The sequence below is a fragment of the Lagenorhynchus albirostris genome, chromosome 20 (genome assembly GCF_949774975.1).
Source record: "Lagenorhynchus albirostris chromosome 20, mLagAlb1.1, whole genome shotgun sequence".
Lineage (NCBI taxonomy): Eukaryota > Metazoa > Chordata > Mammalia > Artiodactyla > Delphinidae > Lagenorhynchus > Lagenorhynchus albirostris.
This window is the reverse complement of record NC_083114.1, coordinates 8,224,202-8,250,269: the sequence shown is the minus strand read 5'-3', so window position 1 is coordinate 8,250,269 and position 26,068 is coordinate 8,224,202. Positions and strand designations below refer to the sequence as shown.

Below are 26,068 nucleotides of genomic sequence, written 5' to 3'. Positions count from 1 at the left end.
GGAGGGCCTCTATATACCTACTGATCAATACTACATGAATGGTGCCCACCCTCACTGTAAGCTTCAGCTTCTCCTCCACCACCAAAAGCTAACCATTCCTTCAAATCCTAACCCAACGCCACCCTTTCAGAAGTTCTCTTCAGGTCAACCTGGCAATTTAATCCTTAGCCTTCTCCTAACATTTTGCACCGCTCTCCTGGCATTCTTCTAACCCTCCCTCGCCTTTGTACCAGAGGACTCAGGTAGTAGGTGCTCAAATCCTTGTTTAGTTGACAGAGTCCCTGAGGCCAGTGAAGATGTTTTGTTCATCTTAACTCTTCACTTGTGGTTGCCAAATATGTTGTATTTTTTTCATTCCATTGTACATTTGGTACCTAATCTTGATAATGCTGGTATTTAATAGGGAAACCTCTCCCAAATGCTTTGCCTTTCAGAAAGGATAATACTAGAATTTTGAAAACAGCAGATACTGTTGTTATATACCACTAATCATGGCCAGGCACTATTCTAAGCAGTTTATGTATGTATTAACTCTTAATCCTCACAACAGCCCTACGTGGTAGGTACTATTCATATCTCCATTTTACAGATGAGGAACCCAAGGTTCAGAGAAAGCCAATAACTGGCTGGAGGTCACAAAGCTAACGAGGGGCAGAGCTGGGAGTAAACTCAGTTCAGCTCCAGAGCACATGCTACAAGGATGGAAGGTGAGAAGAAAACTTTGAAGGGCATGTAGTACACTACATACTGCCTCTCGGATCAATTATCAATCATGGCTTCAAGAGTAGAGGCTCAGGGAATTCCCTGGAGGTCCAGTGGTCAGGACTCTGTACTTCCACTGCCGGGGGCCGGGGTTCGATCCCTGATCTGGGAACTAAGATCCCACAAGCCGCCAGAAAAAAAAAAAAAAAGAATACAGGCTCGGCCAATGAACGCACTAGCACAATCTAGCAAAGGCTTTGTATTTTATAGAAAAAAAAAACCCTATATTGGGGGAAAAAAAGGAATAAATAGGAACATCTTTGCAACAGACAGAATCTGAAGGTTCTTGGTGTCATCTGAAATAACTGCCTAATTATGGGTGAATCATTTATCTGTGCACAAATTAGCTCCCTACAGAGCCAAAGCCCCATCCCCTTCATTTGCTTTTAGACACACACACCCCTGGGCTCCATCTCCAAGGCCATTTTAGACTCTCAATGAAGTATCACCCAGGAAACTTCTCGACTGCCTCCCAGCACCTACTATAGGTACAGGCACAGAAAAACAGTTTTATGAATATCTTGCATATAAAAAGCCAAACAAAAATGATGGATAAGGGATCCATATGATAGCGCATCTCTCTAAGACGGATAAGCTAAAACAGAATTGTCCCAATTTGTGTAACGCTACCACAGAGGTCACTTACATTACAGAGACCTGTAAGTCTGTTCATTTATCAGTATCCTGTTCAACCAAATGAGCAGAAATACAAACTAAGTGCAAAAGGACACTATCGCTATTCATGGCCCAAGCCACCTCTGTGAGTATCTTTACACCGCGTTAAATGTTTCTGAAACGTGGAGCCGACACCAGGAATTTTTATTCTTCCTATATGACAAGTAAGTACATCATCTGCTGAAGCCTAGAGTCTTTCACCATACAACGCGCCCTTCAAAATTTCCTCCATCTCACCTTCCATCCAGCCTGTCTTCATTGAAATGATTTCCCTAAGGAGTCCAAATAAAAAGCCAACCTCTCGGGTCACATCCCTTTGCAGCAAAAGCTAGTGCTGTATCACACAATTACACCATATGCTTTCTCCAGATAAGGACGAGAAAGAACTGAATTTAAGATGCAGAAGTAAGGAGCTGCATAAAATGGCCACTTTTCCAGCGTCCGTGACAGACAGGGCATACTTAAACATCAAAAGCATGCAACTGAAGGAGTAATTAATAAAGGTGGATTGATGAAGGAAATGAAACAATAAATACATTAAAGTTTTCCAGAGTGAGATACTATCAAGAATAATTAAGCCTGACTCAAAGAATCCTCAGCTTCAATGTTAAAAAACAAAAATCTCAGCAAAGCCGAAGTATTATATTTGATATTATATTATTCAGCGAAAACAGCAGTCTTTGTTTCATTTGCAGTCGGGATCTACCCTGCCTGCTTTCCCCTACCCCACCCCACCCCCTTCCATCCACCGCAGTGATCTCGAAGGGAACTGCAGAGGCCCCAAGGAACAGAGATAACGGTCATAGGCAGAGGCCACGTTACCCAAAACTCACCAGCCGAGCTCAGACCAGAGTCGCCAACCTCCTTCCCAAGGCCCTAGTTGCCAGGCAGGCCAGCCTGGGCGCCTCGCCGGTCCCCGGGCCGCATCCACCCACCGCAGGCCCACAAAGCCCCCGCGGACGCCGGGACTCCGCGCCTTCAACTTCCCTCCGACCCCATTCCAGGCCGATTTTATGGGATCAGGGTGTGACCCCCACTGCAGAAGGCCAGGAAGAGACTCCGCGCCGAGCCATGCCCAGATCACTTACACAATAAAGGGATCCCGAGGCGAGGGCTGACCCTCCCCCCCCCGACCGCCCTGCTGCAGCGCGCCCCCGCCACATTTCCCGCCTCGCCCCCCCAAACCGCCCGGGCCTGGCCGGGTGTCCACCCCCGGCCCCCGCCGTCCCCAGAGCGCCTGGGAAGACGCCCCCCCGCTCCCTCGCCCAGCTCCCCCGGGACCAGCGGAGCCCGACCCTCCCCAAGCCGGCGGCCGGCTGCTGAGACCCTCACCCGCCGCCGCACGCCTCCCGGGCCGTGCGCAGCCCTGCCCTCCGGTCCCTTCACCCCGCAGGTCCCGGCGCGCCGCCGGCCTTCCGAGCCCTCGGCGAACCCCTCACCGCACTCGGGATGCCGGACCCGGCCTAACCCACCCAGTGGCCCTTCCCGTCCAGCGCTCCCCCACCCCCAACCCGGATGGCGCTTTCCAGCCCGCCCCAGGACTCCCTCCCCTCCCGAGAGGCAAGCACAGGCTCGCGGGACCCCCGGGGACACCCACCAGGGCACGAGGCCCCCCCAACCCCGCGCCCCACGGATCCCGCACGCCTAGTATCAGGTCAGCACATGCCCACCCGCAGATCTCCATCCCCAGCCCCCCAGGGGTCGTCCTCCCGCACACCCAGGCCCTAATCCCTGCAGGGGTCTCACTCTCAAGGACCTCATTCCCCGCCCCTCCAGGGGTCTCTCCACCCACCGGGGTCCCGTTAACCACCCCCAAGGTCCTTCCTTGCGCGAATCTACGGCCCCTGGAGCACAAACCCTCCGCCCAGAACCCCTTCTGTCTTCCCCAGCTCCCGCTTCGGTTCCGTTCCTGCCCTACAGACCCGCCCGGGCCCCCAGCCGGGGATCCTTTCCTCCCCCACAAACCGTCCCTCGGTTCCCGGCCGCCGCACTCGGACCCGGGAAGCCGCACCTCTCACCTTCAGCCGAAGATGGTGGCGCCGGCGCACGTCCCCAGCCGCGACCACAGATCCGGCGCCTCAGTCCAAAACCCACCGCTGCCTCCGCCGGGCTCCTTTAGCACTGCTACTCCGGGCTGCCCCACCCCCTCCCACCCTCATTGGGCCAGCTCCACGCCCGTCACCACCGCCCCCAGACCCACTGGTCCGTTTGCGCGCCCATCTCCAAGGGAAAACGTTAGCAACCCGAAAGAAGCTACCTTCCCGAGGTCCGCTCCCTCCACCCACCTGAAATGATGCTCATTGGCTCCCGCTCCCAGCCCAGGCCTCCGAGACCCCCATCTCATAGGCTGAGCCGCACGCCCGTCAGAGATTCCGGGAGGTGCGGCCGGGGCAGTCGCGGGCGATTGGCTGGCTCGGGAGGAGATGGACAGCTGCGGCTGGCTGGGTGCCCCGCGATTCCGCGGGGCAGAGGGTGCGGACCCCGCAGCGGCCTCGGCCGTGCGGACCGCGGGGCAGGTGTGCCACGGCCGCAGCCCCGAGCTCCGCCTGGACGCGCCTCGCCCTGCCGTCGGGCTGCAGGGGGCAGCCCAGTAAAGTGCCTCGCCGCCTCCTCTGCCTGTCGCAGCCGGCGTGTCCCGCAGCGGGACCGGCTTCCACCGCGGAGTCGCGGGCCTCGGGCCGCGGGCGCTGCCTGCAGGGGCGGGGCCGGAGCGCGGTCCAGAGGCCTTACGTCACTCCCGGGGCAGCTGGGGGGGTGGGGGCCGCGGCTCGGCGGCTCACCTGCAGTGGGGGAGGGGAGGCAAGTCTCGGGCTGCTGCTCTGCCCATGCGCTCCGGCCCTAAAGCTGGGGCCCCGGCTTCAGTCGGCGGTCCGCGCTCCCGGCACTGTCGCGACCCCCGCCTCCAGGCTGACCCCGCCCAGGCCCTCTGAGCGGCGGCCGCCGGACAGCTTCCTCCGCTGCTGCGGTTTTGATGTTTGAAAGGGGAGACGTCTCCCTACCCAGACTCCTGGCTGGGCTGAGATTACAGAGGATTGAGAAGCGAACCCCCCTTGGAGAGAAGACTTGGGAAAAGGGCTTAACCTCATTCATTCGTTCGTTCATTCATTCATTCAATAGAGCTCCCTACTTGAGAGGGGCTACGAGGAGGTTCTGTAGAGCTGTCTTATCCCCCAGGGCCTATTAACTTTTCAAAGGCCTTAGAAAGCGTTTGAGACCTGAAGAAGAAGAAGAAAAAAGCTCCCAGATAAGGAAAGGGAACCAAAAAAATCAAAGTTAATCAATATTTAATGAAACGTCTGCAATATCCAGTCAACTGCAACATGACCCTTAATTAATTAATTATAAATATAATAAAGTTTAAGTCACAAGTCACAAAATGATTTCTTACAAAAACTGAAGTTTATCCAAATCTTTTCAAAAAAATTTTACAGCAAGATGTAGTTATTTCGTGTTGAATGTGGGTGCATTTTATTATTTATGATGTAAGTGGCTAGGCCTAGGAAACTTCCGGTCTGGTAAAATGTGAATAAAGCAAAAAACAAAACAAGGCAGGAAACGATAAGGAGGGGGTGGTGCAGAAGATTTCAAGGCAGCTGAGTGCAGAGTCCCTCCTGGGGAAGTCCGAATCAGGTCCTGTACTGTCCTTTGTCCTAGTGCATCTTGTCCCCCACCCCCATCAGCCTCCTGGAGTAAGCTGCCCTCTGTCCAGGGCAGCTTGTGACTTGGCTCCATGAAGTCTGTCCTCCTTAATGCAACCTGCACATGGAGTACAAGTTAACCATACATAGCATGTGAACAGTATTCCTCTTCTGAATTAAAAAAAAAAAAAAAAAACACAACTTTTTAGAGAACACCAAACACTCCATCTCTAATGCCTGAGTCTCAGCTTTGCCAGCCACTGAAGTCATTTCTGAATGCTTAGAGTATTCACACACGAACAGCCCCATCAGCCACCAAGTCTGTGGTTTCCCATAACTTTAAAACAAACTCAGTGGACCATCAGAAGAGGAGGGCAGGAAGCTCACCAGAATTCAACATCACAAAGATGTCAGTCTTGAAGAGAAATCAATAATCAAGAGACTGTCCCCAGGAATTCCCTGGCAGTCCAGCGGTCAGGACTCTGGCGCTTTCACCGCGGAGGCCAAGGTTCGATCCCCGGTCCGGGTAACTTAGATCCCGCAAGCTGTGTGGTGTGGCCCAAAAAATATAGAAACTGTCCCCAAATGCATCTCTAGCCGTGGCATCTCTGCAGCCCTTGGGCCCTACATTTTCAACTGTCTGCCAGAGGTGCCTACCTGGATGGGAGGACAACTGCAAAAGCAGGAAGCCCCAAACCTATTTTCTTCCCACTTCCACTTCATCCCTCCACCCAAACTCTTTCTTCCCAACTTCCCTTTGTCTGTTAATGAAACCAGCCTTGAAACCTCTTTGATTCCTTCCTCTCCCTTGCTCCCCCATCATGTCCCCCTCCACCTCAGTCATCTAGCCAGCCAGGCTCAGAATTCTAACTCCAGTCTCACCTCATGTAGCTCCATCCCTGAACCTCTTGCCATTTTGATCAGGAAAACGCAGGATTTAGGACCACATAGACCTGGCTTTGAATCCGTCTCTGCCACTTACTAGAGCCTTAATCTTTGACAAATTCCTTAACCTCATCTCTAAAAAGAGGATACAGGACTTCCCTGGTGGCTGAGTGGTTAAGAATCCACCTGCCAATGCAGGGGACACGGGTTCAATCCCTGCTCCGGGATGATCCCGCATGCCGCAGAGCAACTAAGCCCGTGTGCCTCAACTACTGAAGCCCGTGCGCCTAGAGTCCATGCTCCGCAGCAAGAGAAGCCACTGCAGTGAGAAGCCTGCGCACCGCAACGAAGAGTAGCCCCCGCTCACCGCAACTAGAGAAAGCCCGCCCACAGCAAGGAAGACCGAAGGCAGCCAAAAATAAGTAAGTTTATTTAAAAAAAGAAAAGGGCTTCCCTGATGGCGCAGTGGTTGAGAGTCCGCCTGCCGATGCAGGGGACACGGGTTCGTGCCCCGGTCCGGGAAGATCCCACATGCTGCGGAGCAGCTGGGCCCGTGAGCCATGGCCACTGAGCCTGCGCGTCCGGAGCCTGTGCTCCGCAGCGGGAGAGGCCACAACAGTGAGAGGCTCGCGTACCGCAGAAAAAAAAAAAAAGAGGATAGAAATATACACCTGAAGGGCTCGTTCAACAAGTATGTAACAGGATGATTTACTGGGGGAAAAAATGGCATTATGAATATATAGATTGAAAATTGTCCTTTTTTTCTAATCTACAATTTCATTACAAAAGAGTGAGAAATCTTTGTCCTCTCTCCATAGTAATTTTTGCTGGCAGTCTAGGCTGCTTTTACCCCCAAAAGAAAAAGGTCACAGACCACTGTTTTGCAGAGTCTAGGTCACAAGTCCAAACTCATTCCCTCAGGGCAGTTCCAGCCCACGAACCTGTTTTGTTCTAAGCTGTTTTGTTCCGTCTGTACAGCGCTGATATGAAGCATTTTTATTTTTATAAATTTGAGTGAATTCCAACATTTAAAAGTCAAGAGCTATCCAACATCATTAGCCATTAGGGAAATGCAAATCGAAACCATAATGAGATACCACTTCACACCCACTAAGATGACTATAATCAAAAAGGCAGACAATAACAAATGTTGGCGAGGATGTACAGAAAGAGGAACCCTCAGTCATTTCTGGCAGGAAAATGGTGTAGTCACTGTGGAAAATGGTTTGCCAGTTTCTTAAAAGTTAAACATGAATGTACCATGTAACACAATTCTATCTTTCAGTATCTACCAAAAAACAACAAAAAAAAGTAGGATATATATGGATACAAAAGCTTGCACACAAAGGTTCAGAGCAGCATTATTCATAATAGCAGAAAAAAAATGGAATGTCCATCAACTGGTGAATGGGTAGACAAAATGTGGTGTACCCGTACCATGGAATACTATTCAGCAATAAAAAGGAACACACTACAGTTTCATGCAGCAACATAGATGAACCTTGAAAACACTATGTTCGGTGAAAGAAGTCAAAGAGACCACATATTGTATGATTCCATTTACATGAAATATCCCCAAAAGGCAAAGCTATAGAGACAGAAAGTATGATAGTAGTTGCCTGAGGTAAGGGCTGGGGTGGGGAGGACAGTAAATATACATGTGGGATCTTATTGTGATGATGAAAATGTTCTAAAATTGATTTATGGGGCTTCCCTGGTGGCACAGTGGTTGGGAATCTGCCTGCCAATGCAGGGGACACGGGTTCGAGCCCTGGTCTGGGAGGATCCCACATGCCGCGGAGCAACTAGGCCCGTGAGCCACAACTACTGAGCCTGCGCGTCTGGAGCCTGTGCTCTGCAACAAGAGAGGCCATGATAGTGAGAGGCCCACGCACCGCGATGAAGAGTGGCCCCCGCTTGCCGCAACTAGAGAAAGCCCTCGCACACAAACGAAGACCCAACACAGTCAAAAAATAAATAAATAAATAAAATAAAATAAATAAAAATAAAATAAAAAAATAAAATTGATTTATGGTGATGGTTACACAACTGGATAAAGTTACTAAAAGGTCACTGAATATTATGCTGTGGATTACATGATTTTAAAAATATACCTTAATAAGTAATGTTTTAAAAATATAGACAAAAGAGTTCTCTCATGAAAATCCAGATTTCTGGCTTCCCTTGAAAACACAGAAGATCTGGAAATTCCGCGCCAATTCGCTGATGCCTTAGCTGCTGCTCATTTTTAGACAAAGCTTGTGTTCTAGAGCATGCCTCAGTCACCACTACTCTCTGTTGTCTCTTGAAGCCAACCTGCTTTATTCACTGACATTATTTTCCTGGTCTTTTTTAGGCATCTATTTGTGTTCTCAGTCTCTGTCATGCCTGTCAAGGGATTTCACGTCAGATCATTCCAGAGAGATAAGAGAAAGGGTGGTATTTTTGAGTTAAAGAGCTATTTCCCTGACAGTGGTGAAGGAGTAGGAGATCTGGGGTGCCCATGACAAGAGGCCCCATTTCAACAAGATTCCTGGAAGCGGTAGGACTTCGGGGCAGAGGCTACTGTACTGAGCCCCTCACAGCCCACCCCGGGGAAATAATTCCTGACTGACAGGAAGGATCGATGCTCAACTGTGGCATTTTGAAACAGCAGGAAGAACAGTTAAAAACAAACAGAAAACTTCTAATGATCTGAGAAAGAAGGAACCGTCCAGAATTTTCTTGGGCCCCTTAAGCTCTGGAGTTTTGGGGGGAAAAGAAAAAAACAGAAGTTTCCTGAAAATGACTAATTTAAGACTTCTCACCAGCCACGCAGGATAAGGCTAACTCAGATTTAATTTGATTTAGAAAAACAAAAGCACGATAGTCCTTGCATCCTAATGTCTTAGAGCAACTTGTACCTGTGAGAAATGCTTACTATCTTTTGCATCTAGGAAGAGAGCAGGTGTTTTTAATCTGGAGTCTGTGGAAACCTAAAGAGTTTTAGGGGTTTTATAAAACCTCTGAAATTGTATGCAAAACGTATTGTTTTTTCTTCCCCCCCTGGGGAGAAGCTGTACAGTTTTTAGTAGATTCTCATAGAGGGCTCTGATCCAAAAAGATTGCAAGAATGCGATATGGAGCTTCCCTGGTGGCGTAGGGGTTAAGAATCCGCCTGCCAGTGCAGGGAACACGGGTTCGAGCCCTAGTCCGGGAAGATCCCACATGCCGCGGAGCAACTAAGCCAGTGTGCCACAACTACTGAGCCCGCAAGCCACAACTACTGAAGCCCACGTGCCTAGAGCCCATGCTCTGCAACAAGAGAAGCCACCGCAGTGAGAAGCCCGCGCACCGCAACAGAGAGTAGCCCTCACTCGCCGCAACTAGAGAAAGCCCGCGCGCGGCAACAAAGACCCAATGCAGCCAGAAAAAGAAAAAAAAAAAGCAATATGGCATGATAAGTACTACATTATGGGAAGTACAGCAAGATCCAGGGACACATAAGGGACACCTAACCCAGAATGGTGGCAGGAGTGGGGGTGGGGGAAGTTCCAGAAAGTCTTCTTAGAGAAAGTCATTTTGAAAATATAATCTGAAAAATAAGGCATTAACCAGACAAACCGAGGAAGAAAGTACTTTCAGAGAAAAATAATACATAGAAGAGAGAGTACAGGGCTTTCCAAGCTCAGAAAGAACTTCAGAGCAAAGCTACCGCAAAGTGAACAAGCGTGGAGGAGTGTGAAATAAGGGACTGAGGAGGTAGGCAGGGGCCGGATTGTACGTGTAAACCACGAGGCAGAATTATTTTATCTGGAGGACAGCGAGGGAGCTATGGGAGAGTTTTCAACTGAAGAGTAAAATGACCAGGTTTGTGTTTTGGAAGCATCCCTCTGGTCATAATATAGAGGGTGGATTAAAGTGGGGGTCAGGGTAGGCCAGTGAAGAGGCTGCTGCCACAAACAGTCCATCTGAGAGATGATGGTGACTTGTCTAAGCAGCCTGGAAAAGATGTGGTCAGGTTGTGGTGATGGCGATTGCAAAGATTAACTGAGATATTGAAAGTGCCAAGCCAACGTATGAAGATGTTAAAGTGCCTCGAACGTGCATGAGGATATCTGCAGGTGCCTAGCAGAGTATGAGTTGGTTCCCTTCCTCCACTTTCTCATGGCCTCTTGAATAAAAATAATCCCTCACTGTACCCTGTACACACATTTATCAAAACACCTATCAAAACTCCTTGTAAGTTTTTTTTTATCTCCATCCCTGTATCCTCCCTTCGAAATGAGTGCTGTCCCAGAGAAACAGAATGGGAGCCACCAATGCAAGCCACATATCTAAGTTTAAACTTTCTAGGGGCTACATTTTAAAAGTAAAGCAAAATAATTGAAATTAATTTTAATAACATATTAACCCAATATAAAAAGAATATTACATTTCAATACGTAAAAAAATCACTAATAGGCTATTTCGCATTCTTTTTCTTGTGCTAAGTGTTCAAAATCTGATGTGTGTTTTGGACCTACAGCACATCTCATTTCAGACTGGCCACATTTTCAGTGCTCAAGAGCTACATGTGGCTGGTGGCTACCAGAGCGGACCCCACAGTGCTAGACTGTAAACTCCGTGCAGGCAAAGTCAATGTTTTCAGCTGTATCCCCAGGAACTAGCTCAGTGCTCGATACAGAACAGATACTTAATAAATGCTTGTTGAATAGAAAGATGGAAAGATGGAAGGATTGGATGGATGAGTGGATGGATGCATGAGGAGATCCCTTCTCGCTTTCCAGGTGTCATTTCAGCTGAGTCTGAATCCCCATCAGGACTGCAGTGGTGGAGGATAATGGGCTGCAAGGGCAAGGATGCAAGGAACCGAAGCATGGGCAGGGAAAAGTGATACCAGGAGACGGTGGGAAGTAACAGCATTTGACTAAAGAACGGAATACTTGCTGCAGAAAAGAAGGTGAGATGTAATACTGGAGGTTCCTGGAAGCTGACACTGAACCTTATACACATCTGGGGAGTCCCAAACTTCCAGTGTAATTTCCATCAGTAAATATTTAAGGAACAAATGAAAAGAGAGGTGAGAGGACGAGGCAGCAGGAAAAAGACAAGGAAGCAAAAAGAGAAAGGGAAATGTTATTAGCAAAGTGATAACAACTGCTGGTGTGAATGTTGGCAAATAACAAACAATAAGCAAGTTTCTTAGAGGGTCCAGGTTATCTTGATGGAAAGAGGAACAGGTCACTGGAGAAGTCTGAAGTCTGGTCAATGGTTAGAGATGGAAACAGGGTCATTGGTCTCAGAGTATCTGTGGTTGCTGGTGGATCAGACCTGGTGGGAAGAGGGGGAGTCACATTTTGGTGCACAGAACCGCAGTTTGAAATCAAGCCTGATTGCTATTATATGACGCAGCATTATTGCCACCTCGGCCTTAAGGAGCCAGGCCTGGTTTGCATTGGTCCTACTCATTAGGTGAAGAGAAAATCAAGAAATTGCCCTGGATTTGCTAAAAATGGGTATGACTCTTCAGGAAAAAAAAAGGGTGTGTGGGCATCTCATTGGAGGTTGTTTTAAAAATCCAAATCAGTCTATTCTTGAGAGATATATTTTATCAAAGGCTTTTTTTGTTGTTGTTTAAAATAGTGGTCCACAACCTTTTCGACACCAGGGACCGGTTTCGTGGAAAACAATTTTTCCATGGGGGAGCGGGGTGGGGGATGGTTCAGGTGGTAATGCAAGCGATGGGGAGCGATGCGGAGCGGCAGATGAAGCTTTGCTCGCCTCCTGCTGTGCGGCTGGGTTCCTAACAGGTTCCTAACAGGACTGGCACCAGTCCGCGGCCTGGGGGTTGGGGGCCCTGGTTTAAAACATCCTGCCTGGGGGACTTCCCTGTTGGTACAGTGGTTAAGACTCCGTGCTCCCACTGCAGGGGCCCCAGGTTCGATCCCTAGCCAGGGAACTAGATCCCACATGCATGTCGCAACTAAGGGTTCACATGCCACAACTAAGGAGCCCACCTGCCACAACTAAGACCCGGTGCAACCAAATAATTAATTAATTAATTAATTTTTTAAAAAGTGAAACATCCTGCCTGGGAATTCCCTGGCGGTCCAGTGGTTAGGACTCCATGCTTTCACTGCCGAGGGCCTGGGTTCAATGCCTGGTCAGGGAACTAAGATCCCACAAGTCTCACGGTGCAGTCAAAAATAAATCCTGCCTGATAGTGGGTATGTCCTTAACCTCTCTGTACCTTGATTTACTCTTGTGCAAAACAGGGATAACAATACCTACTTAGTAGGGTGGCTATGAGGCTTAGATACAGTGAGGTAACACTTGTAAAGGTCTTGGCACAAATTGGCAGTCAGTGGCGTTCCTCTTTATCATCACTATGATATTCATCAGCAGTATCATTACCCTTTTGAAAGGACTTATACACAGCCTTTCAGAGGAAGCTTATCGTGTTCTTCCATTATTTTTTCTTCCATTATTTTCTCTAGATGTATATTAAGAGTACTGTCCCTGGCTTGGAGTTTTAAATGAAGAATGCATACCCTGTAGAAAAAAATCATTTACGGCTATCAAAGTTCTTATAAAAACTAAATTAAAAATATGAGGTGGGGGGCACAGTGGTTGAGAGTGGCACAGTGGTTGAGAGTCCGCCTGCCAATGCAGGGGACACGGGTTCGAGCCCGGGAAGATCCCACATGCTGTGGAGCGACTAGGCCCAGTGCGCCACAGCTACTTAGCCTGCGCTCTGGAGCCCGCAAACCACAACTGCTGAGCCTGCATGCCGCAGCTACTGAGGCCCACGCGCCTAGAGCCCGTGCTCCGCAACAAGGGAAGCCACTGCAATGAGAGGCCTGTGCACCGCAAGGAAGGGTGGTCCCCGCTCGTGGCAACTAGAGACAGCTGGTACACAGCAACGAAGACCCAACGCAGCCAAAACTAAAAATAAGTAAATTTCTAATAAATAAATAAATAAATCCCTCTCAAAATGTTAAAATTTTTTTAATTTATATATATATATATATATATATATATATATATATATATATGTATGTATGAGGTAGGGACTTCCCCAGCAGTCCAGTGATTAAGACTCTGCTGCCAATGCAGGGGGTGTGGTCAGGAAACTAAGATCCCACTGCCATGCAGTGTGGCCGCAAGATTAAAGAAAAAGGTAGACAAACAATGCTAACTGGAAGTTACATATACACACATAGACCTCACAAATAGCTTACCTATAAAGGTCCTCTCTGATAGACATACAGGTACCTCTACACTTAGGAGCATGTGCTCTGTACATCTAAGCAAGAGAAATGTGAAGGGATAATCTCAGGATTTGAAGTGCATCTCAATGTCACACAGGGCCTCTCACAGTAGGTAGTGTGGCACTGCAGATGAACGTCTGGACTCAGCAGTCAATTAAATTGGCTCTACCATTTACAACTATGTGACCTTGGCCAAGTGATACAATCTCTCAAAGCCTCAGTGTTTTCATCTGTATAAGGGGGATGATGATGATGATAGCACAGATTCCACGGGATTATTTTAAGGATTAAATAAGATAACATTTGCAAAGGCTTGGCCCAGCATTCGAATCCTAGAAAGTCTTGTCAACAGAATCTAGCTATCCTTAAGTGCTCAGACTGGGATCAGATCAAGTCTCTGGACCCAACTACCAATTTACAGAAACTATAGAGGACAGAGGAACATGTTAAACCATACCAGAGGAATGGAATCAGCAAACTCCAGACTGTGGGAAACACCACAGGACAAACAAGCTGGTTTCTTCAACAAATAAATTGCAAGGAAAAAATAAACAACAACAAAATGATGAGGCTCTGCTGTAGATTAAAAGAGATTTAAAAAACACATCAGGGCTTCCCTGGTGGCGCAGTGGTTGAGAGTCCGCCTGCCGATACAGGGGACGTGGGTTCGTGCCCCGGTCCGGGAGGCCGCGGAGCGGCTGGGCCCGTGAGCCACGGCCGCTGAGCCTGTGCGTCCAGAGCCTGTGCTCCACGACGGGAGAGGCCGCAGCAGTGAGAGGCCCGCGTACCACAAAAAAAAAAAAAAAAATCAACCAATTGCAATGAAACCTTCTTTGGATCCTGATGCAATGAAACCTTTTTTGGATCCTCATTCAAGCAATAAAACAAATTATAATAATGTGTGTGTGTGTGTGTGTATAAAATAAAATTTATGAAACAAATAGAAATTTGAATGTTGACTGAATATTGGATAATTATGAATTATTGCCAATTTTTTATGCGTGGTTATGGTACTGTGGTTATGTGACACTAAAGAGTCCTTTTATTTTTGAAATTTACACTGAAATATTTACAGATGAAAGAATATAGTGTCTGGGATTTAATATACATATATATATATATATACACACACATATATATATATATGTCCCCCACCCCGCCCCACACCGCACGGCATACAGGATCTTAGTTCCCAGACCACGGATCGAACCCATGCCCCCTGTACTGGAAGCATGGAGTCTTAACCACTGGACTTCCAGTGAAGTCCATGGGATTTATTTTAAAATGGCATAGAAGAGGGGAAGTGGAGAGGGTACAGATGAAAGGAGTTTGGCCATGAATTGTTGAAGTTGGGTGATGGGTACAGGGGAGTTTATTATCACTTGTCTTAGTCAGGCTGCTATAAAAGAAGTCCATATAATTGACAGCTTATTAACAACAGAAATTCATTTCCCACAGTTCTGGAGTCTGGGAAGTCCAAGATCAAGGTGCTGGCACATTCAGTGTCTGGTGAGGGCCCGATTCCTGGTTTATAGATGGCTGTCTTCTGACTGTGTCCTTATGTGGCAGAAGAGGGAAGGAGCTCTCCAAGGTCTCTTTTACAAGGGCACTAATCCCATTCATGAGGACTCCACCCTCATGACCTACTCATCTCCCAAAGGCCCCACCTCCTAACACCATCACATTAGGGGTTAGGATTTCAACACATGGATTTTGGTCCCCCCGAAATAACATTCATTCCATTGCATTACTGGTCTCTCTACTTTTGCATATCTTTGAAATTCTCCAATAACATAAAATTCAAAAATTATTTTTGTTGATATGATTTCTACTGGAAGGGCTAGATTCTAAGGGAAAGGAAATGAAATCCTAGAAAAAAAAATAAGAAATTCCTCAGGGAATTCCCTGGCTGTCCAGTGGTTACGGCTCCGTGCTTTCACTGCCGAGGGCCAGGGTTCAATCCCTGGTTGGGGAACTAAGATCCCACAAGTTGCGCAGCACAGCCAAAAATGGAAAAAAAAAATTCCTCAGTTTGATTTTCACAATCTTGCATAATATGATCTCAACCTACCTTCTCAAATTCCTGTCTCCTGCTCCTTCATTACAGCTGTTTCTCCTAATAATCACCTCTCCTTCGCCTCCTCCATCTGTCTTGCTTTTTTTTTCTGGCCATCTTCTCCCCTTTGCTTATGCCATTATATTTTCCATTGGAGGGCCCTTTCTCCACAAATCCACCTGGACAAGTCCTCCCAGGAGGACTTGTGTCAGGGAGCCTTGCTGATGCTCTTCAGTGTGAGAAACACCACTGGGGAGCTCAAGCAAAGGCCCCTGTTCTCCTCAATTTTAGACTCAAGTTTCATAGTTGTGCAGCATTTTTGGCATATTCGGAAAGGGTGGTTCCTGCTCTGCCCTTGAATGTTCTCATGAAAGATTTCCCAATTTCCTTCTATTGAAAACACTGATGGGTGTGAGCCCACTGATAATAATAATAACACTATTTTCCATACCAGGTATTTGAGAGTTGGCTGGCGGGAAGCAGAGGAGCTGCCCAGGAACCCAGCTTTCTCAAAGGAGCTCCAGACCTGCATCTGCCCTTCAGATAGACATGTGGGAATCACAGAGTCTAGACCTTTATGGATGGAAGAGCCTGTAGAAGCTGCCTAGTCATCATTTCACAGATGAGACACCGAGTCAGGGACTTGCGCAACAGCACAGAGCAAATCAGTGCAGACCTAGGACTCAGCCCTAAGTCACCTGTCCACTCTCCATACAGGGTTTTCTGTGTGTCATCATTTTCAGCCGTGGCAATTTTGTGGTGCACCTACTGTGTGCAGCACTCCTACTGTGTGCATAGAAAAATAATACAGAGCATCTCAGAAAGGGTTGTAGAATTCAGAAGATGCTCGTGTGTTTAGGCAGGGAGTGGGGGAGGAGTGGGGAAGAACTCATGGAAATAGGGCTGGTTCTCAGCTTGGACAGAAAAGGGGAGAGGATGGCACAGGTTATCAAGATAATGGGGAGGGCTTCCCTGGTGGCACAGTGGTTGAGAGTCCACCTGCCGATGCAGGGGACACGGGTTCGTGCCCCGGTCCGGGAAGATCCCACATGCCGCGGAGCGGCTGGGCCCGTGAGCCATGGCTGCTGAGCCTGCGCGTCCAGAGCCTGTGCTCTGCAACGGGAGAGGCCACAACAGTGAGAGGCCCGCGTACCACAAAAAAAAAAAAAAAAAAAAAAAAAAAGATAATGGGGAGAGAGGTCTAGAAGCCTGAGGGAGATTTAAGTAAAGGGATGCCCATTGTTCCCCCAAAGCATCTATTCACAAATCATGGAGACATCCAGTTACCTTCTCTTCCCTGCAATGCCTGACAGCCTGTGAAAATGCCTAATACTTTTTCCAGTTGGGGAACTGATGGGCCAGAGGCTCTTGGCTCAAGGCCAAGCAGGTAATATCTAGATAACACCCAGCGTGATGATTAAACAGAGATGTTTTGGAGACACAGCCTGAGCTCAAATCCCAGCTCAGTAGTGACTTGACCTTGGACGAAGTCAAGTCCTTCCTACTTGTCAGGGTCATGGCATGAGCTCAGGAGCTGCTGTACATAAAGTGATAAGCACAGTGCCTGGCACACAGGGAACCGCTTAGTAAATGGCAGCTGTTATCCTGGTACTTTGCTCCTCTGTCTCCCTCGTCCTGGCTGCTGAGTCAACAGGAAGTTGGCCTAGAGACAAATGAGCTCCCCGGAACATACCTGGAGTCAAGACCTATTAAAAGTTTCTCTCTCTTCATGGCCACATCTTTCATTTCGGGGAAAATCTGGAAGAGCTAAACTGGGAATGGAAAATTTGCATCTGACGAAAGGTATGTGCAAACACATGTTTGCAAATGAGGTCAAGGTTTCAAAATACCCCTTCTCTGACAGATGAGTCAAGCCCCACACAGTGGTCTTACTATTTACCGCACATGACGGCACATTCTCCCCGCAACTGATAGGGTCATTTGCCAGGAGTTATATTGGAAGGAGTTACTCATTGGAAAATGTGGCTGCATTGCCCAGACTGAGATCTGAACTTGGACTTCCAGGGATTTCACCCAAAATAAGCTGAATTCCTCAGTTATAATTGTCAAAGAAACACGGCCAAGGAATCTGTGTGCCCTACCAACGCCAGCTCCTGCTGGGAAAAGTGTGGGTCCATGCAGGGGATGCTCACGGCTTTGAGTGGGAAAGCACAAGGCACTGGGCTCTTCTGACCCTCACGGCATTTAGTCACTGCCCAGGACTGTGACCGATTGGTGGTCGCTCATCCTTTTCCTTTGAGATCTCTCTTTTCTTATTGTTTCATAACATTGCTTATATCCCTTGTTGTTATTTAATCTTGCAAGCTCCTGTGAGGACATGGATGACGCCTTATATTTTGTTGAACCGCCCTGCCAAATCTAATCCAGAGTCTACTACAGAGAAAGACTGTAGTTGTTCACAGACAAAAGATTCACATTCCGGGGCTTCCCTGGTGGCGCAGTGGTTGAGAGTCCACCTGCCGATGCAGGGGACACAGGTTCGTGCCCCGGTCCAGGAAGATCCCACATGCCGCGCAGCGGCTGGGCCCATGAGCCATGGTCACTGAGCCTGCGCGTCCGGAGCCTGTGCTCCGCAATGGGAGAGGCCACAACAGTGAGAGGCCCGCGTACCGCAAAAAAAAAAAAAAAAAAAAAAAGATTCACATTCCTAGTATATTAGGAGCTTCTAAAAATGGAGAAGAAAATAACCAGTAACACCACAGGAAAATGAGCTAGAGATATGAATAGATAATTCACAGAAAAAAGAAATGAAAACAGTCCTTAATCATATGAAAAAATGCCCAAACTCATTCATAATAAGAAGAACATAAATGAAAACTACACAGATATTATTTCCAACCTATCAGATTGGCCCAAACTCAAAAGTTTTACAACACGCTCTTGGCAAGGTTGGTGGAGAAACAGGTACACTCTGCATTACCGGGGAACCATGTTTTATTATGTAAGAGTCTATTGCATTTGTATACTCTTTAACGAGTGTATTGTTTGTGTCTGTGATACGTGGAGCCCCCTAAAACACGGATTCTGGAGCAGGGACCCAGGGTGGGAATCCTTTTACCGAGTTCTAAGGATAGTTCTGCTTTGGAGTCATCTCTAATGAAAAGAGCAAGGTGGAGAAAAGTATGTACAGAATGTAAGAAAGGATGTATCTTTTTTTTTTATCACAAAAGTTAAGCCATACTTTATTATTTTTTTAAAAGTATCTATAGGGAGAGAAAGGAAATAGAGTAGAGTCCCAAGGATAGATGGTGGATTTCTCTAAATGTACCTTGTTTGGTAGATATGACTTTGGAACCATGTAAATATTTTATATAACTAAAACAAAATTAAAGTTTAAAAAGGGTCTTGGGGCTTCCCTGGTGGCGCAGTGGTTGAGAGTCCGCCTGCCGATGCAGGGGACGCGGGTTTGTGCCCCGGTCTGGGAGAATCCCACATGCCACAGAGTGGCTGGGCCCGTGAGCCATGGCCACTGAGCCTGTGCGTCTGGAGCCTGTGCTCCACAACGGGAGAGGCCACAGCTGTGAGAGGCCCGCGTACCGCAAAAAAAAAAAAAAAAAAAAAAAAGGGTCTTGGGGCTTCCCTGGTGGCACAGTGGTTAAGAATATGCCTACCAATGCAAGGGACATGGGTTCGAGCCCTGGTCCGGGAAGATCCCACATGCCGTGGAGCAACTAAGCCCACAAGCCACAACTACTGAGCCTACACTCAAGAGCCCACAAGCCGCAACTACTGAGCCCACTTGCCACAGTTACTGAAGCCAGCGCGCCTAGAGCCCGTGCTCTGCAACAAGAGAAGCCACCGCAATGAGAAGCCCGCGCACTGCAACAAAGAGTAGCCCCTGCTCACCCCAACTAGAGAAAGCCCGTGCAGCAATGAAGACCCAACGCAGCCAAAAAAAAAAAAAAAAAAAAAACCAAGCAAACAAATTAAATAAATATTTTTAAAAAAGGGTCTTCATTGAAAATCTAAAGTAAGTGAAAAAAAAAAATGAACCCAACTCTTTATCCAATTTGAGGCATAACCACACAGCCAATAAGTATTCCAAGGGACCTGAAAGCATAGAAACTTGAGGGCACATTCCTAGTGGGATAATCCTAAGGACAAAGGGAACTGTTGGAAGGAAGGAACGAAGGGGGGCGGGGAAGAAATCTTGAACCGTCTTCAGTAATCATATTGCCGGTGATAGGGTTGATGTTGCTATTCTGACACTGTTACGTGTACTCTGTGGGTTAAACCTGATGAGTAACTCTGTTATATCGTCAGGAACCAGGCGTTCAGTATCGGAGAAAGCAGGTATGTATGTGAGATAGATGAGGTTAAGTAAACACTTTGCAGTACTGCATTTGAACCGGAATTTAAGCAAGAATTGATGAAAATATTCTGTCATTGAAAAAAGTATTTCCTAGTTCTGCCCATGGAAGAAGTCTAGAAACAGCGGGCACCCCTAGAGCAAGGAGCACCCCTGGCGGCTCTATACTGTGGTCTACAAATGCTATCAAACATAGGCTCCTCAGGGAAATGGCTGAGTCCAGGGCTGAGACAGGAAATATACAAGGCGAGCTTGGAATATCTTATCATAACAGAAAGCAAGGAAACAAAATATGAAAAACTACTAAGTTATGACAAAAGGACATAGGAGCTAATTTGAAGAGGCTCCCTCTGGCCAAATGCGGGAGCCATAGCTTGAGTATCATGATGATAACAATGGCAATGAATTGAAACATGTTAAATATGTTTAAATACATGAGTTCACAATGATTAAAACAAAAAAACAAATTCATGGGCTACCTTTGAAGAGGGCAAAGGAACAATCTCATGACTTAGAAAACAAGTAAATAGACGTTAAAAAAAATCAAGCATTTATCTTGCCTTTCCTATATAAACTGGAACTGCAGGATAGCCAAAGAATTGACGAGGGAAAAGTTTTTTCCCTAAATAAATGACAGTTAATAAATGACAAAGGAATGGTAGACTTGGAATGTCATTGCTTTACAACCCCCTGCAAATATTGGATCTAGACAATAATCGTCAGCGGATACTAACATAGTAAAAAGAAAACCAACCTGACATGGTTCTCCTGGTGGAAGTACAGAATGCACCCCTGAGTTGTCCAAAAAAAAGAAAGAAATCAAACCTAAATCTGACTGAGCCTCTAGATCTCACTACTAATTTATCAGAAATACAGAGGACAGAGAAACATGCTCAACGTAGCCATAGGAAAGCAATCTGAAAAACTCAGACTGCAGGAAATTTTAAAGGACAAACAACTTGATTTCTTCAACAGTAAATTGCAAAGAAATTAGAAAGGGAGAAAGAGAGTGGAAGAGAGAACCGTGGATCGAGATCAAGAGACAAAACATATATCAGCTGACCTTCCCTGGTGGCACAGTGGTTGAGAGTCCACCTGCCGATGCAGGGAACACGGGTTCGTGCCCCAGTCCGGGAGGATCCCACATGCCGCGGAGCGGCTGGGCCCGTGAGCCATGGCCACTGAGCCTGCGCGTCCGGAGCCTGTGCTCCGCAACGGGAGAGGCCACAACAGTGAGAGGCCCGCATACCACAAAAAAAAAAACCATATATCAGCAAACAATATATGGACCTGATTTGGAATTTGATTCAAACAAACTGTTTAAAAAATTATATACAGGTAGAACAATTGGGGGATTTGAATACTCATTAGATGTTTGATAATATTAAGGAATTATTGTTAATTTTTTTGTTGTGATAATGATATTGTGTTTTTTTGTTTTTTTAAAAAGAATCCCTATCTAGAGATACATGCTGATATATTCAAAACAAAATAATATGATGTTGGGAGTCATTCAAAATAATCTGGGATGAGTGAGTAGCATTACTGTTGAAACAAGACTGTCTATGAGTTAACTGTTGGAAGCTGGGTGACAGGTCATGGTCGGGGGTGTCCTCAAACTCTTCTCTTTTGCTTATGTTTGAATTTTCCATAATAAAAACTTAAAAATAAGTTAAGATTAAAACGTGGTTTTAATTACAAAAATAGTGCATGCTTTTTGAAAAACATTAAAATAATACAGGAGTGTAGAAAGTGAAAGATAAAATCTCCTCAACCCCTGGCCCTTGACCTCAGCAGTAATCACTATCAACGGTTCAGTAGATTCTGTGGTAAGATTTTGTGTTACTAGGACTTCCCTGGTGGTCCAGTGGGTAAGACTCTGCGCTCCCAATGCAGGGGGCCCGTGTTCGATCCCTGGTCAGGGAACTAGATCCCACATGCATGCCGCAGCTAAGAAGTCTGCATGCCGCGACGAAGATCCCGCGTGCCGCAGCTAAGACCCAACACAACCAAAATAAATAAATAGATAAATATTAAAAAAAAAAAAGATTTTGTGTTACTGCTCAGACATTGTCACTATGCTACTCTAAGGCGGGAGTATGCTTCTTTACCCTGCAGTGCTCAGGCTTAGCCATGGAACTTGCTGGACCAAAGATTCTTTAAGAGCCAAAACACGGTTTTCTCTTCTGCCACAATGTTCCAGAAAGTTCGATCCCAGAGTGAAGACAACAAAGCCACAACCAGCCGATGACACCCTGGTGTACATAAGCAAACCTTTATTGTGGCAGACACTGAGATTTTTACAGTGATTTAGCACGGGGACACAGCCTCACCCATCCTGACCGATACAATATCCTTCCAAGCCTTTCGCTGTGCATGTATAAAACAGTTTTTTCCATGAATATTATACCTATTACACTTCAATTTGCTTTTTTAAAAAAACTCAATAATGTATCATGGGCATTTGAGTCTCTTTGAAATAAAACCAATCTGAGTTCCCAAAGGCCCCAAGATAGTTTCCTAAGGCCAGAGACTTCTGTTTCTTTAAAATGTGGGTCAATGGAGAAGTTCTCCTGAAAAAAAATTCATGCGGGAAGTCAGCTGAGTGGGTCAGAGTGTGAATTCCAACATTAGCGCCCTCCTTGTCACGGGAGTATAATTGGCAGAGGAGCTGCATGACTCCAAGGCTCTTCCTGCTGGAGGAAGGCAGGACATCTACGAGGCTGTTAAAGTGCCGGTCTTTCGGGACTTCCCTGGTGGCACATTGGTTAAGAATCCACCTGCCGGGCTTCCCTGGTGGCGCAGTGGTTGAGAGTCCGCCTGCCGATGCAGGGGACGCGGGTTCGTGCCCCAGTCTGGGAAGATCCCACATGCCGCAGAGCGGCTGGGCCTGTGAGCCATGGCCGCTGAGCCTGCGCGTCCGGAGCCTGTGCTCCGCAACGGGAGAGGCCACAACAGTGAGAGGCCCACGTACCACAAATAAATAAAAAGTAAATTAAAAAAAAAAAAAAAAAAGAATCCACCTGCCAACGCAGGGGACACAGGTTCGTGCCCTGGTCCGGGAAGATTCCACATGCTGCGGAGCAACTAAGCCCGCGAGCCACAACTACAGAGCCCACGTGCCACAACTACTGAAGCCCGCACACCTAGAGCCCGTGGTCTGCAACAAAGAGAAGCCACCACAATGAGAAGCCTGCGCACCGCAACGAAGAGTAGCTCCCGCTCGTCGCAACTAGAGAAAGCCCGCGCCCAGCAGCGAAGACCCAAGGCAGCCAAAATTAAAAAAAAAAAAAAAAAAAAAGTGCTGGTCTTTCTCTTTGTAATCTTATAGGCGCTGCCTGAGGTTGGAGGCGAAATCCTGGATTTCCTCAACAGCTTGGAGTCAGAGGGCTTTTACTGCTATTATGATTACAGCTGAAGTGCTGGGAGAATTGAGAATTTAGTTTTTCGGTTATACTATCAAACTCAATCAAATTGGCCCCCCTGGGTTTCCTCTGTCTGATAGTGGCACCTCCATGTTGCCAGGTCCACACACTGGAAACCATCTTTCACTCTCCAGACCACTAGCATATGAGCTCCAAGGGGACAGAGATCTGTCTTGTCCACTGCCGTGTCCTCAGTGTCTGCAACGCTGCCTGACACACAGTAGATGCTCAATAAATATTTCATCAGTGAATGATTCTAAGCACTTGCCAGGTCCTCTGACTTCTTCCTCTATAATTTAGCTTCGACCTGTAATCCTCTCATTCCCATTGTTACTACCCATGGTGGTTTAAAGAGAGCCACCATTCTTGGACAATGCTCCCATTGAGTGGGGTGTATGTCCTCAACTCTTGAACCTTGGTGGATTCTGTGACTACTTGAACCTATAGCATATGGTAGAAGTGATGGAGTGCCACTCTCCAGGCCCAGGATTTAAGAGGCTGGCAATTCCCACTTCCTGTCTCTTGAAACTCTCACGCTTACAGCCCTGGGCTGCTGGACAGGCCCTGAGAGACTACATGGAGAGGGAGAAATGCCCAACTGAGACCAGCCTTCCAGCCATTTCTGCCAAGGAGCCAGACATAAGAGCAATGCTCTCCTGGACCTTCTAGACCATCTCAGCCTACCAGCTGAATACCGTTGAGTGACTCCAGTTGGGTGTTCTGTCCAACAGAAGAATTATTCAGCCGAGCCCTGGGCTGGTCCACACAATTGTAGCTGAGTCCAAATTCCTGATCTCCATGATTGTAAGATGTGATACTATTGTTGTCACTTGAAGCCATTAAGTTTCAGGGTGATTTTTTAATGCAGCAATACATTACCGCAACATTACCCTGCTTGGGACCTTATAACTTCTTACCTGGAAAACTGACTCCTACATTCAGTCTCCTGCCATTCCAACCATGCTCTACACCGCTCAGTTGGTTTTCTTGAAGAAGCTGTAGGAGTCCTGTTTAAAAAAAAAAAGAAAGTTATTGTCAACAGAATATGGCCCAATCTCTTTAGCCTGCCCCCACTGGCCTTCTAAGATCGCTCTTTGAACTCAACTTCCCAAGTTCTCCTATTCCTCCTATTTCTTATGTTCCAGCCAAATTCAAGCTTTGGTCCACCCCCTCGACACCCCATAATTTTTATTTTGTTCATACAGTTCCTCCTCCTGGAACGCCCTTCATCTCATCCATGTATGTGCACATCCTCCTTGCCTTCCAAAGACGTCCAAGAATGTCAATTTCCCTAGTGGAACTAATCTCTCTCCTGAATTTCCACATCATTTGATCTGGGGCTCTCATAAAATGTTCCCTTTTCTGCCTTTTTAACATTATAATTTAAAACCATGTCTTTAACTTCCTCATAGACCAGGGACTCCCGGGAGGCAGAGTTCATGAAGTCTTATTACTGAAACTAGCAAAGAACTCAGCTCTTGGTAGATCCTTAATAAATATTTGTTGGACAAACAGGAGGATAAATGGGTGAACGGGTCAGATACATTTGCTAGAACCACGTCACCGGGCCTCAGGTCTTCTCTCCATTTCTCAGCTCTGTCTTCTTCTGTCTTGGTTCCTTTCAGAGGCAGGCTTCGCCAGCTGGCGGCACAGATGGTCCCTAGCAGCTTCACACTTACACCCTACCAGTTTCACACCCTCCACCGAACAGGGTGCTTCTTTTTTCCCAATAGTTCCAGAAAAAGTCTAGGGGTGAGGACTCACTAGGCACAGAGGAGGCCTTTCCCTGAGCCAATCACTTTGGCTCTAGCCAAAGGGATGGACTGTCCTGATTGTCTAGTCCTGGGTTTTCAAGAGACCCCAGGAGCTAGAGCTGGAGGTGGTGGTAGAGGGAATTACCCTAAAGGAAAATGACGGGGCTGTTAATCAAGGAATGCAGAACGGAAGTTGGAGAGGGAAGACAACAGATTCCACCCCACCCATCCTGGGAGGGGCGAGCAATCTCCACGGAAAAGGTGTGCTTTTCCTCAAGCTTAGCGTTAGGTACCTGCTCTTTACTGGACCCTTTTAAAGAGAACTGTGCTGGGAATTCCCTGGCGGTCCGGTGGTTAGGACTCCACGCCTCCACTGCCAGGGGCCTGGGTTTGATCCCTGGTCGGGGTACTAAGATCCTGCAAGCCATGTGGTGCCGCCACAAAACAAACAAACAAACAAGGAGATCTGTGCCAACCAGGTAACAGGGTATCCGGGCCCATGACAGCTCCACTCCACTAGCTCTGTCCCCTCCCCATCTCTGCTCCTTATCCAAACCGCCTTCCATTTGTCTCTGATTTGCCCTTCCTCACCAATCACGCCTAACTGTCGTCTTTCCTGGTTCCCTATCCCTCTTAGCATCCATGAGCATGAAACACAAGAGCTGTTTAACACCACTTCCCTGCCCAAGCCCACCTGAACCACCACCGCATATTTACATCCTTGGTCTGCTGTTGGCCATCAGGCAGAAAGCCCATCTGAATAGTAAAGAGACAGAGCCCTGATGATATTGCTTGAGCTCCTGAAGCCAGCCATACCTGAAGCCAGCTATACCTCTGTTGTGGGTTGAACGGTGTCCTCCAAAAAGAAACGTTGAAGTCCTGGGACTTCCCTGGTGGCACAGTGGTTAAGACTCCAAGCTCCCAATGCAGGGGGCCCGGGTTTGATCCCTTGCCAGGGAACTAGATCCCACATGCGTGCCGCAACTAAGGAGACGGGGAGCCATAACTAAGGAGCTCGCCGGCCGCAACTAAGACCTGGTGCAACCAAATAAATAAATAAAAATTTTAAAAATGATAATAATTAAACAATTCTTTAAAAAAAAGAAAAAAGAAATGTTGAAGTCCTAACCCCTGGCACCTGTGAATGTGGTTTTATTTGGACATAGTTTCTTTGCAAATATAATCAAGTTAAGATGAGGTTGTATGGGTGTCCTTGTAAGAAGATGGGAGTCCTTACAGGAAGAGGAGAAGAGATCTAGAGACAGATACATAGGGAGGATGCCACGTGAT

The 26,068-nt window shown here is 47.2% G+C and overlaps 1 protein-coding gene across 3 annotated transcripts in view; it reads right to left on the bottom strand.

Annotated features, from left to right (window-relative positions):
* The window catches only part of MYH10 (myosin heavy chain 10), a 135,138-nt gene extending 131,317 nt beyond the window's left edge, over window positions 1-3,821 (bottom strand). The window contains exon 1 of one of the 3 annotated variants that reach the window (XM_060133392.1): window positions 3,723-3,821. In XM_060133392.1, coding sequence (XP_059989375.1) covers window positions 3,723-3,738 — 16 coding nt within the window. In that variant the 5' untranslated portion in view covers window positions 3,739-3,821. Of the gene's footprint in view, window positions 1-3,455; window positions 3,577-3,722 lie in introns of those variants that run through there. The other 2 variants (XM_060133394.1, XM_060133393.1) reach the window with 2 other exon arrangements.
* Window positions 3,822-26,068: the final 22,247 nt, after the last annotated feature.